This window comes from Nycticebus coucang, chromosome 7 (genome assembly GCF_027406575.1).
Source record: "Nycticebus coucang isolate mNycCou1 chromosome 7, mNycCou1.pri, whole genome shotgun sequence".
In the NCBI taxonomy this organism is placed as follows: Eukaryota; Metazoa; Chordata; class Mammalia; order Primates; family Lorisidae; genus Nycticebus; species Nycticebus coucang.
The window spans coordinates 97,485,280-97,498,715 of record NC_069786.1 but is presented as its reverse complement, the minus strand read 5'-3'; the positions used below and the strand labels follow the sequence as shown (position 1 = coordinate 97,498,715).

The 13,436-nt window shown below is 40.9% G+C and overlaps 1 protein-coding gene across 10 annotated transcripts in view; it reads right to left on the bottom strand.

Annotated features, from left to right (window-relative positions):
- The window catches only part of SPATS2L (spermatogenesis associated serine rich 2 like), a 183,926-nt gene that overhangs the window by 42,753 nt on the left and 127,737 nt on the right, over nt 1–13,436 (bottom strand). For all 10 annotated transcript variants that reach the window (XM_053596709.1, XM_053596714.1, XM_053596712.1 and 7 more), the window contains one exon: nt 11,630–11,876. In XM_053596709.1, the coding sequence (XP_053452684.1) occupies nt 11,630–11,876 (247 nt within the window). The remainder of the gene's footprint in view (nt 1–11,629; nt 11,877–13,436) is intronic.

The window sequence follows — 13,436 nt, the reverse complement described above, 5'->3', positions numbered from 1 at the left end:
AGATGGTGTCACTAAATTACCATAATGTCCTTTCAGTTAACATTGTGCTACTTCATATATAATGTAAGAACCAAGTAATAGTAAATTCTACTTACTCACTCCTGTCAATTGTAAACTTATGGTCATATATTTTACTTCTAAATCTGTTGTAACTCCACAATACATTGTTATTTTTACTTTAAGTAGTCATTTGTCTTTTAAACTACTTACAAAAAGAAAAAAAACTTTTATCCATATATTTATAATTTCAGTGTTTTTCATTTCTTTCAGCAGATTGAAATTTCAATCTAATATTTATTTTCCATCTAAAGAACATGCATTAGCTTGTTTTCTGATGCAATATGCTAGTGATGAATTCTTTCAGCTTTTATATAAAAAATTTTGTTTTCCCCTCATTTTTGAGGGATATTTTCTCTAGACGTATAGTTCTATATTATCAATTTCCCCTCTCATGACATTATAGATTTCATTCTAAAATAAATAAATAAATAATAAATAGATTTCATTCTGTTGTCTTTTGGAGTATACTGCTTTGGTGACAGGTCAACTTTTATTGTTATTATTGTTCTCCTATTTGCAATTTTGTCCCCTTACCCCCACTTGCTTTGAAGATTTTCTCTTTATTAGGAGTTTGATTATGATGTGAGTTCTTATAATTCATCCTGCTTGGATTTTGCTGAGCTTCTTAGATGTGTTGATTGTTTTTTCACTCCAATTGGAAAAACTGTGGTCATTATTTCTTCATTTTCTCTTTGCTCTCCTTCTGAAGTTCCAGTTATAAACATGTGAGATTGATACTATCTCTAAAGGCTCTGAGGCTCTAGCTTTGTTTGCTTTATTCTTTTAATTTTTTCTTTCAGTTCTTCAAAAACTGTTATTAAGCACATCTGATGATTTTAAAAAAGATTCAGATATTATACTTTTTAGTTCTATGGTTTCTATTTATTTCCTTTACTAACTCCTAAAATTCTCCTCCTGTTAATTAATTATATTTGTCTTTTCTTTCTTATAAAATTCTTAACATATTTATAAGCAGTAATCCTTCTCCACTAATTCCAATTTCTGGGTTATCAATGATCTATTTCTAATGAATAATCTTTCGCTTTATTACAGGTCACATTTTCCTGGTTCTTCCCATGTCTAGTGATTGTTTAAATTAGGGTACTGAACATTGTGGGTGATACACTGAAGAACTCTGTAACTTTCTACTTTCCTACAAAGAGTTTTGACTTTTGTTCTCCAAGTCATTAAGGTACTAGAAGAGCACTTTCCATTCCCTTCCCTCTTTTCTTCAAAAAAACCCCTCATGATCTCCCATTCCAGTTTTGGCTGTGTTTTAGTGTTCCTTTTTTGCCTTAAAGATAAATGTTAGGTATCTAAAAGAACTAATTGGGGAGTGAAAGAGGTGGTAAGGAGCTAGTGGACTATTCTTTAACCTATCTTCATTTAATTCCCCACTTTACACCTCTCTTCCTAAGCTGGCCCTCTGTGCTCTCTGCTGACCCTGAATCTAGAGCTCCCTCAGTTTCTGCTGGGCAGTCATTCTCCTTCCCACCAAAGGCCCCTCCTTCTGCATTCTGTGCTATGGCTTCCCACACTCGGATTCATCAGTCTGTCCTCTTCCATCTACCTTTCTTCTTAGAGAAATCAATGCCCCCTTATTCATTTTCTTAATTATTATGGATTTCTACATTAAAAAAATCTTTTACTATGAATTCATGGGGTTTGTGATGAAGAAGATACAAATTCACACCTTTCTTTTTCTTGAAAAGTTTTTGATGTGCTTTGCCAAATTACTTTTCTGTCAAGTTGTGCCCATTCACACTCAGGGACAGGGCCTGCTCTTGTTCTCACATTTAACTCATGCCAACATGAAAAACAATCAACTTTCTTGTCACTGAAGGTTGGTATCAACTTATATACTTAACTTGTTTGTGATTTGATTTATTTTATACAATAAATGAACTGTGCTTTTGTGTGTGTGTGTGTGTTAACAGCCCTAAAGAAAACAAACTCTCCTCTTGGGAGAAATTTATGAACTTGGATTCAAAGATTTTCATGATATATGTACAGTTATGTATGTATTCAAATTTGAAAGTTTTGGAAAACCCTTTTTCCTCTTTATGTTTTATTTCTTAGTGAAAGCTTGATGTACTTAGGAGTAGAATGAAGGAAGTATGCAGCACAGAATTTGAATCTGACTTTAAGGATGTATTAAATATAGACTAGTTCTAAAATAATTTTAATCCATTCATTTACAATAGTTTCTTGGTCCCCTGTACACATGTTTTAATCATTTCAGTAAATTGCATCATCTGATCATGAGTAACTTAAGGCTTGTAAAGTAGTTCTACCTGGAAAAAATTGATAAAGAAAGGCCACTCTCCCCTCCCTTCTCTTCCCTCACTGGCAGTGGCTTCCAGCAGCTCCGGTCTGCCAGCAGCCTCTGGCAATGGCAGCCTCTAGACAGAACAGCTCAGTCCAGGCTCTTTAACAGGTCTCTTCACCACCACAAGGCTGCATGTTCTTCTGGGAGCCACACACCTTCCAGGATGAAGTTGGAATATCAGTCTTGGGTTGGGGGATTCTCATGGTCCTTAGTTTCTTTATTGTTCAATTTTCCTCAGCATAGAGATAGATAGTAACTGCTATCTAACTATCTAGCAACTATCTGCCTTATCTACCTACCTACCTATCTATCCATCATCCTCATTTAATTCTTTTAGTAGTCACCTCCCATTGTTTTAGTTAATTTTAAAATTACATTTCTCCCATTCAAATAACTAGCATGTATGGTTTCTGTCTCCTGACTTGACCTTGATGGATTCCTATGGCTAGTAGGAGGGGTGGCTACAGATGAGAGAGTAAGAAGGAACGTTCCTTGCAGTGAGACTGGAGCAGGACGCAGTGGGCCAGACTATGCTGCACCTGCAGGCCAGGGCAATGCTTTTGGTCTTTATCATATGAGGTCATATTTGTATTTTGAAAAGATTACAGGATAGAGAACAATTTCAAGAGGAACAATGGTATCTAGGAGAGTAACGAGCAGACTGACTACTGTGGCAGCTCAGACAGGTGAGCATGGTGGTTTCAGAGGGAAGGCAGAGGTAGGGACACAGAGAATGTATGGATTCCAGGAACAAAGGGAAGTGATAATCACCAGGACACAGTGATGGGCTGGACGTGGGGGTTCAGAGAGAAGAAGACATGGCGGATGCCCAGATTTCTGGCTCACAGAGTTGCACAGATGGTGCACTGGGATCAGGAACATTAAACGCAGCCAAGACTGGGAAGGGAGATCATGAGTTTGTTTTGAGCATAAGTTTGTCGAAGTGCTTTGAAATGTCAACATGGAAACGTCAAAGAAGATTCTGGAGTTTAGAGTAGACTTGGACTGGAAGATGAGTTTGTGAGCCATCTTTCATAATGAAAGCTTGGGTACAGTGGAAATAATTTAAGGAGAGAGTGTAGCTTTAGATGAGGAAAGACCTGGGACCAATCAAACCTTGATGAGCTTCAACAACTGAACAGCCAGATAGAGAAGAACAATCCTCAAAGGAAACAGAGATGAAGCAATAAAGATAGAGCGGGAGAATTAGGGGAGTGCCATGTTATAGGCACCAAAGGGGAAAAAAGAGTGATTAAGGGTAGAGTGTTCAACAACGTTGAATACTGCTGCAAGGAAATGATAAAGTAAAACACGTCTGCTGGATTCAGTAACATGGAGACTACTGATAAACTGAGTAGGGGCAGTTTCCATGGAGAGATGCAGCTGTGGGCCAGAACAAATAGATGATGAGTAAGAGGGAGATGAAGAAAGGGGGGCAATGAGCAAAGATAACTCTCTAAAGATGTTACAGAATAACGGTCTAGTGAAGGAGCCTTAAGAAAACTCTTCATATGACAGTTTCTATATACCTTGATTTGCAAGTTTCATCATTCTTTTATCTCTGCATGACAGGATGATTAACTACTATTCAGAGGAACCAATAACTTTGGAACAGAGACCAAAACAGATAGATTTATGCAGCAGACACAATGTCAGTTCTGTATCTTCATAATTTGTTTATCAAATACAGATGGACTCTATTATCTCATTCGAATCCTGTGAAATTGGTGACTTTCCAATTGGAATCAAATCTTTGAGCTGTGTTTACATTGTATTTATAAGAGCTCATATGTCATTAATACCTTTATAGGCTTACTTATATTCAAAAGGTAATAGATAATAAAGTCAATGGATTAAGCTGTCAGTGATTCAAGGTAGGCCTGTTAACTTAATTTGTTTCACTGTCTTATTTCCCTGCAAAGCAGGTTTAATTTTCATTGCATTTTAATACAGCCATTTTAAATCTTTGTTCAAAAATATTAAAAAAATTTTTGAAAGCTTTTTGATCTTTGTAAGGAGTGCATTCCATTTAATTAAGTCCATTTGTAAATGAAATTACCATAACGAAGCATGCGTGGGAAGTTATAAAGTATCAGCTGTTCAGAGATGAGCGGTTTTGTATTTTTGCTGTGTTGTTATAGCAAAAGTAGTTTTTGAACGAGAAAGAGAAGGGAGAGGGTTTGGGTGTCACTCTGCCCAGGTGACAGAAAACCCCCTGAGGGGTTTTATGTTTCCTGAGCCCTCCTGTCACTACATCCTGTGTCTATCTGCCTTTCTGCTTTATCATACACAGAGAAAGGAAACAGGGCTCTAAGTCATTGGAAATGAAATTGAAGGCTGCTCCTAATATTACCTGAACAATTCAGATCTGTGCTGCTTGAAGCTGAGGTTAAGGCAGAGCCACATACAACTGTAAGTGGAAGTTAACACCCAGTATTTAGACACTAAAATAGTAACTCAAGAGGCATGAGAACACAGTAATTGCATGCTTTAAAATATGAACTTTAAAAATGCATGTTCATGTCATAGTACTTAATATCAGATAAATGTATTAATAAAGTATTATGTCACTAATTTAAAAAAAAATAGTAAAAGCCTGTGGTTATAATTCTACAAGGGCTTCAGCTAAGGTGTTTAATAAAAGTTTGAACAAAACATTGGCTGTTTTGATTACTATAGCCTAGGATGAGAGAATGTGAGTTGAAGCATCCAGATCTCAGCTTAAATGTCCCCTCTCCAGACCATTATGTTACAGTAGGACCTTATCCGAAGTTGCTATCCATACACAGACCCCAGTTTCTCTTCTATATACGGATTTTTTTTTTTTTTTTGAGACGGAGCCTCAAGCTCTCTCCCTCGGTAGAGTGCCCTGGCATCACAGCTCACAGCAACCTCCAACTCCTGGGCTCAAGCGAGTCTCCTGCCTCTGCCTCCCAAGTAGCTGGAACTACAGGTGCCCACGACAATGCCCGGCTATTTTTTGGTTGCAGCCATCATTGTTGTTTGGCGGGCCTGGGCTGGATTCGAACCCTCCAGCTCAGGTGTACGTGGCTGGAGCCTTAGCTGTTTGAGCCCCCCCATAAGCGCCGAACCTCTACATACGGCCTTTATAAAATATAGGTGACTTACTTGTATTCTGATTTATAGTTCATCTCTTCTCCCTACCCCTAAAAGAATATAAACTCCATGACAGCAAAAACTTTATCTCGTTTATTTTCTGTAGATGAATTCCTGGTACATGTTAGATGCTTAAAAAATATTTACTCAATAGATAAATAAAGGAAATGAAGGTTTACTCTACACCAGATGCTGTGCTAATCACTTTCTGGATCTCATTTACTGCTTGCCACGATCTTGTAAAATGGAGTTATATATTTTTATTTTGCAGATGAGGAAAGTGAGGCATAGACTAGTTAACGAGTCCAGGGTCACATACCTAGTAAGTGATGAGGCCAAGATTTGAATCCAAATATGTCTAAGGCTAAAGCCCTGGCTCTTAGTTATGATATTATGTTGCTTCCATTAGAGAGCTGGCACTGCTGAAATCCTGGAGTCTGCACAGTGGGCCTTATGATTAAAGTTCTAAGCTATCTGCTTTCTTCTTGTTGGTCTTTTCTAATGCTCTGATCCAATATAGGGCTTCGAGAGACAGGGGAGGTAACCTTGATGCTAGGGCCAGAGTAACATGGCAACATGCAAAAAAATCTGCTTGGAAACCCTGTGGGGCTCACACCATAAAAGTGCTGCGCCGAGGAGGGTGTTCTTTTGTTAATATACTGTTACAGGAAGCACAAATGAGGGACATACAGCCAATAGCCTAAAACCCCAGGGCCCTCTTCGCCACATTTGATTCGCTTCACTTTGAGGAAAGGGAGCAGCAGCCTGTGTTGGTGCCATGCGGGAACACAGGGTCTGCATGGCAAAGGTAAGGTGTCAGGGCTGTTCCTGCTCCATGTGACAGAGCGGCTGAAAAGTCCACCTATGAAGGCCACAACGCACAGCATGGAGCCTTCTGTTTGAGACAAGCAACAGGGAACAGAGGAGGAGTTTCCCGGGATGCTTTACCAGATGAGGGACTGGACAGGATGGCTGCTGGGGTTAGCAAGGGGAACTGAAGATAGGAGCAGCCCTGCCCCCAAGTTAATCTCGTGCAGCTGTGGGTGGCCCACACTCCCACTGCTGTCCTACTCAGCGGGCATTGTGTCCAGTGGGAGAAAGACAACAGGGGAATCTGAGTCCCTATTCTGGCCTAAATGGAGACCAGCACCTATCCATTGTACTAATACAAGCCTCAGGACCCAGAGAGCAGGAGGAACATCTGGGGAAATTGGATCCTGAAGTTGCACTGGGCTCTAGACATTTAAGCTGGGGCCCTACAAAAACAGTATCCTTGGCACTACTTTTGGTAAAAAAATAAATCTTGATCTGCTCTGTGACCGACTTTGTATTTGAACCCAGGATGGTTTTGACTGGATTACGTAAAGGAGCCAATTTGAGCTGGTACTAAAAATTCAGAAATACAGAAAAAACTACTCGCAGGCTTAAAACATACTCAACTTGTAAGCGACATGCAGACACACAGCGTTGTCCCACTTGACAGTGCTATATTTACAGCTCGAAATGATGATGCTTCTGGTGGTTATTTTTCATGTAGGAAGTCACACTAACACCCCTGAGCCACCTACATATACATCTTAGAGCTAACTTTCCCCCTTACCAGAAAATGATTCTGTTTAAGACTTTTAAAAAGAGAGATCGTGAATGTCAAGGTGTTATAAAAAGATAAAACACACACTCAACATGTTCCCAGCCTCCTCCCCAGCGGGGCATTCAGGGCAGGCTTTGTTGAGCCAGTTTCATTACTGGAGAGCTTGATAAATGCTCCACTATTAAGTAGATTGGAGAGTTCTTTTAGGCTCACACTGTGAACCCACTCAAGTACAGAATATCATTATGTGGCTTTGTTATTACTACTTTTTTCTAATTTTTCAATTATACATTTATTTCTAGGAGTTTGGGAGCCCATGGTTTTTGCAGTAACTCTCTGCTACATGCATAAAATTACATGGATTTGAGTCAAGCTTTTGCAAGCTACAGAGTTAAAGAGGGTCATCCTCTTAGCTTCTTAACCCAGGAGCCTCCATTTTCTCAGCTGTAAAGTGAAGAGACAGCTATAAAGTCTCGCACTTGTCCTTACTAGTTCCAATGTTCTAACTCAGAATGGGATGCACAGTGTCCAAGGCCTGACACTGACCTGTGAAATAGCTATGAGAGGGCTTATGATTTCTAATAGACCTGACAAGTATTTTAAAGCCACTCGACAGTTTTAGCATCAACTTCCTGAGGAACCGTCATCATCTTTGGGTAGGAAAACCTAACTATGGTTAGTCTTTCCTTATCTGTGGTTTCAGTTACCCATGGACAATGAAGGTCTGAAAATATTAAATGGAAAATTCCAGAAACAAACGATTTATTAAGTTTTAAATTGTGCCCTGTTTTGAGTAGTGTGATGAAATCTGTGCTATCTGGCTCTGACCCTTCCAGCACATGAATCATCCCTTTGTCCAAAGTATGTTACCCATCCATTACCGATCATCTCGGACACAGATGGAGTGTCATGGTTTCTCAACACGTAGACATTTAATCATCCCGCATCATTACGAGAAGAAGGACGAGTAGAGAACAATAAGGTTATTTTGAGAGCGAAAGATCACACACATTCACATAACTTTCATTATAACATATTGCTACAACTGTTCTATTTATTATTAGTTATTATTAACCTCACACTGTGCCTAATTTATAAATTAAACCTTATCATAGGTATAGGTTTGTATAGGAGAAAACATCATGTATGTGGTTTCTGGCACCAACAGGGGTCTTGAAACATGTCCACCAAGGATAAGGGTGAACTACTATAGTTACAAATTTATTTTAAAATTTATGATCACAGCAAGTGGGCAGCTAATGAGGTTAATGTTCAACAGAACAATTCCTTTTCTTTTGCAAAAACCATCTAATAACCTCCTATCACCATCATTTATTCTTTAACAAAAATTTGCACGAAGCACAGAGATTTGTAATGAATTAGTGGTATTAACAAATAATGCTTCTTTGACTTGATCAAGAATTTAAAACAAAAACAAATAATACCGACATATCCCAATACCTTCACACAAAAATTACAAGATGGAAAAGGTGTCGGGATGGCTCTTGGTGCAACAGAGGATTATTCACACAAAGTTTCATGTTAGGGTTTACAGAACTCCCCTGGTGGGTACTTAACTTTCGAGGTAGCTACTCCCTGTGAAGTGAAGCCCTTCGCTAATGTCATATCCTTGACAGAATTACTCAAATTGTTTTAGGAAGAAGGTATAAATTATAAGCAAATGAAAATATACACATGCTAGGCATTTAGTCTATGATTGCTATCAAAACAACAATTTGAGTAATTAGATTTTGAAAGTAATTCACAGGAAAGCCGTAACAAGTAAAGTTGGGAATCTGTTACTTGATTATTTAGTTTCTTTCTCTTGCTCTGACTATAAATCAAAGTATTCTCAAAATTGTAGGCATACTAAAAATTGAATTAAAAAGTTACTGGAGAATTTGGATTCAAAATGAAATAGGTTATTTTCGTTGCTGTTACTGGTTGGTTTTAAGAAACTGTGGTGTAGGCGCCTGTAGCTCAGTCGGTAGGGCGCCGGCCCCATATACCGAGGGTGGCAGGTTCAAACCCGGCCCCGGCTAGACTGCAACCAAAAAATAGCCGGGCGTTGTGGCGGGCGCCTGTAGTCCCAGCTACTCGGGAGGCTGAGGCAGGAGAATCGCTTAGGCCCAGGAGTTGGAGGTTGCTGTGAGCTGTGTGAGGCCACAGCACTCTACCGAGGGCCATAAAGTGAGACTCTGTCTCTACAAAAAAAAAAAAAAAAAGAAACTGTCATGTAGTAAATAAGGATGATGTGAATTACAGAGCCATGAATTAATGAAGTTGTTGGGAAATGTGTTTCTGGAAGAAAATTAGTGCTTTGATGGTGAGCAATTTAAGAATTTCCCAGTGTATGATACAGTGCGCCGGTTATTCAATGCCTCCTCATTACATCCCTGTTTGGTACATGTCACCAGGAGACTTTCTGTTTGCAACTGTGTCTTGTCTGCTAGACCAAACCCTTCCTAGGCAGGGATGGTGTCTTGTTCCTTGGTTTGACAGAGGAGAGTGCTGCCTCGTATACAGCAGGTGTGTGAGGTATGAGGGCGAGTTCACCTTATTTCTCCCTAATCCTCAAGTACTTTCTACCACCTCAAGTATTATGGGCCTTGGATACTCATTGCTCCCAGGAAATCTCCCTGGATCACTTGTTGGATGTGGCCGTCTCTTCCTCAAACCTTCAACTCACCAGGAAGCCCACAGCCTTCCCTCTAAGTACATCAGAATGTCATTCCCTCAGGGCCCATGCCATACCTTATCCTTCCCTAAATCTAGCATAGCACTTTGAATATAAGAGGAGTTAAAAAAAGTCACTGATTCAATAACCTCAGGATTTTATACTTAGAAGAAGGACTTTGGGGAATCAAGTGGTATAGTGGTTCTTTTTTTTTTTTTTTGTGGCCGGGGCTGGGTCTGAACCTGCCACCTCTGGCATATGGGACCGGCGCCCTACTCCTTGAGCCACAGACGCCGCCCGGTATAGTGGTTCTTACCCAGAGACCTACTACCTCTTAAGTGGCATTCTGAAAAACTGAGGAAGCATTTTTTTTTTTTGCAATTAAAGGGGCTTTTATTCCACCTGGTGTGCAGGTGGAGTGAGATTCCTGACTGGGAAGAAATCCACACGTGGGCTATGGCGACAGGGATTTAAAGGGTTAGGGCAGGCTTGGCTCCTGTAGCACAGTTATGGCGCCAGCCACATAGGAAGAATTTTTTAAATCTATCAAAATGATCTCTCTCGCGCGCGAGTTTGTGTGTGTGTGTGTGTGTGTGTGTGTTGTGGGGGGATGCGAGATGACTTACAATCCCAGGAATGTCTTGCACAAAGAATATCCCTGTGTTCTGAACTTCATGTCCTCTGGAACATTCATGATTGTTGAAAAAAATTATAATTATGTGCCTTACTATGGATTCCCAGGAAGGTGGGACTTCACCTTCCTAAGGGTGTTCAGACCGTGGCAAAGATTTTTGCTGTGTGGAAAATTACACAGCTAACCGCACAGGCAGCCATGGTTTTGAAGATAACACCCACCACCCGCCTTGGTCTGCGTTTATAGCTGCTGCACTCCCCGTGATTCCGTGTACACACACAAATATACTTACTGAGTTCTTACTGCACATCTCAAGTACAGTCAACAGTGTCCACAATACCCAGTTGACTGCTGTTCTCTTTTAATTGCAAAGTGATTCACTATAAGTGGATGTGAACATATGGCCACTTTATTAGGCTTTTGCCTGTAGTTATTCCTGAATTTCTTTTACTTTGTTAAAATTTTGTTTCCAGGTAGGTTATATTATGTATACATTTATTTTAGGATTTGTTATAAAAAACGAGGCATTGGGTCAGATAGTATGCAGAACGATTAATCTAGTAGATTTCAGTACAGTTTCCCTATTTTTCAGAAAGGAAATGAGACCCCAGAGAGGAAATGATGTCAAACAGCCAATTAAGAAGTAGCCTTCTGTAGAGCAGCTAATGTGTTGCTATAGCCCAAATACTTAGCATCCAGATTCTAACACCCTGATGGATCACATATCACCCTGTCTTATCACATAGGAAGCACTAGGAGTTAAAATAATTCCGTCTGCTCCTTCTAAAGGAATACATTTTGTGACATTTCTTTTCATCAGCAGTTATCCTTCCCTTTTCCCAGAATTCCAGCAAAGATGTCTATATAGAATATTTCTTTAAGCTAGAATTTCCATTTGATAACCTCTGCCAATAGGTGGGGCCAGATAGAGCACGCAGCGCCAGCGCACGCCCCACCCCTGCCCAATGTGCCCAGTCTGCATAGCGTGGGGCCAGACGCAGCGCCAGCGCACGCCCCGCCCCCCCAACGTGCCCAGTCTGCATAGCGTGGGGCCAGACGGAGCACGCAGCGCCAGCGCACGCCCCGCCCCCCCAACGTGCCCAGTCTGCATAGCGTGGGGTCAGATGGAGCACGCAGCGCCAGCGCACGGCCCGCCCTCCCAACGTGCCCAGTCTGCATCCCTTCCTTCCGGGTCTTCCCACGCAACTTGAACATACTGACCTGTGGCCCCACGAAGTGCCTTCGAGGGTTCCTCGAGTATCGAGATCTTTTTCTCTCGAGGGGGCAGGGCTGGTTTCTCGCTGGCAGAGTCGGTGGACGAGCTGTCCTTCTCGCAGCCGTTCACGAGTCCACTCTGCGGCTGCGGGGGCTGAGGCTGCAGGGGCCCCGTGTCAGGCCTCTCCGCCTTGTCTCTAGCGTCTTTGTTGGCTTGGTGCTGCTTAGACTTGCTTCTTTTCCTTTTATTGTTCTAGAACGAGAAACAAAGGAGAAAGTAAGACTATTCAGCTTGGACCCCTGAAGTACGTACAGGTGAATCTGAGAGATGGCAGCAAGCTACATTATTTTTTAACACAAATAATTAGTAGCCCAGATTCTAACACCCTGGCTCTTAGAATGGGTGAACACACCTACATCTTTTTATTTATTTATTTATTTATTTTTTTGGTTGCAAGGATCTTATTAATTTTTTTTTATTAAGTCAGATACACATAGATCATGAATACATTTATGCATACGTGGGGTACAGTATGTTGATTTTTTTTTATACAATCTGACATGGTTACATCAATCAACATAGCATTTGCCTCATCTACATCTTTAAAACCAAATTAAGTATCTCCTTTCTTCCAATAAGTTGTATAAACATTTACCTCATAAATAGTAAACAAAAAGGCCTCATTAAAAAGAAAAAAAGAAGAAATGGCTTAAATAGCTGACACACTTGAGCAACATGAGGTTCCACATATGTGAGTGGTTAATATGGTAAAATCTTGTGATGTCCACCCAGAAAAAACTTGAATTCAGTTATTGTGCCTTTGGGGAACAGCTCTCATCCCTTAAAGTGGTGACAGGGCTGGAGGAGACACCGTCTGGGGAAGGGTTAAAAGGACGCCTGGGAGGGAACAGCAGGCAAATGGAGAAGGTAGGTCCCCAAAGCCTCTAGGTGATTCCTGGAACTGCTGCCATTGCCCAGGAAGTCCCAGGGTCCAGGACCACTCCCGTGCAGATTTCAGCTGGAGCAGATTACTGCTATGAGGTAATACCGAGCTGATCTGAGCCCACCTGGATTCAGGTTGTGCAGCTGGACCCCTGGACCTCTTTGGCTGCTAGCTGAACAGCATTACAAGTCTTCATTTTATTTACTTTGAAAAAACACAACCTTGCATTTTATACAATTGAAATTTTTTAGACTCCAGTATCACAGGAGTCTAAAAGTAGGGTTTTACTATGTCTCCCCTAAAATGCTCTGATGGTGAATAATAATGTCAAGGAAATTAAGAAATGTGCTTCCTAATAATGTTGCATGCTCTACTTGACATGCGTTTGCACCCAGCTGATGTCTGATGTACTTAACCACTAGTGTGGTACCAGCCAGCCAGTCGGACAAACTCTGACCCATCAGGAAGATCCTGTCCTGAATGAATTAGTGAGTACGGTGAACAACAGCCTGGCATTGTCTTTCAAAACATTTAGAAGAGAAATAAGAAGAAACTGTTTACTCTTATCAATTCTCCTCCCTAGTCTCTCCTTTTTACCTTTGAGCCCACAATTATGCCCCAGTGCTGTACTTCCAGAGGTGAAGCAAAGGGACAGTGGCACCTGTCCCCCGTGGGTTCTGGTTTTCACGCCCCACATCTTCTAGACTGGGGAGGTTCCTTCTGAACCTCCAGGAGAGAGACTCAGTCAAGAGCTGGGTTGGCAGCTGCTGTCTGCTCTGCTTTTCCCCATCAGAAAAATTTAATACCCAAACCGCACATTTGAAATTTTTCTATGTATGTATAAACACAGCCTTTCAATCACTCGCAAA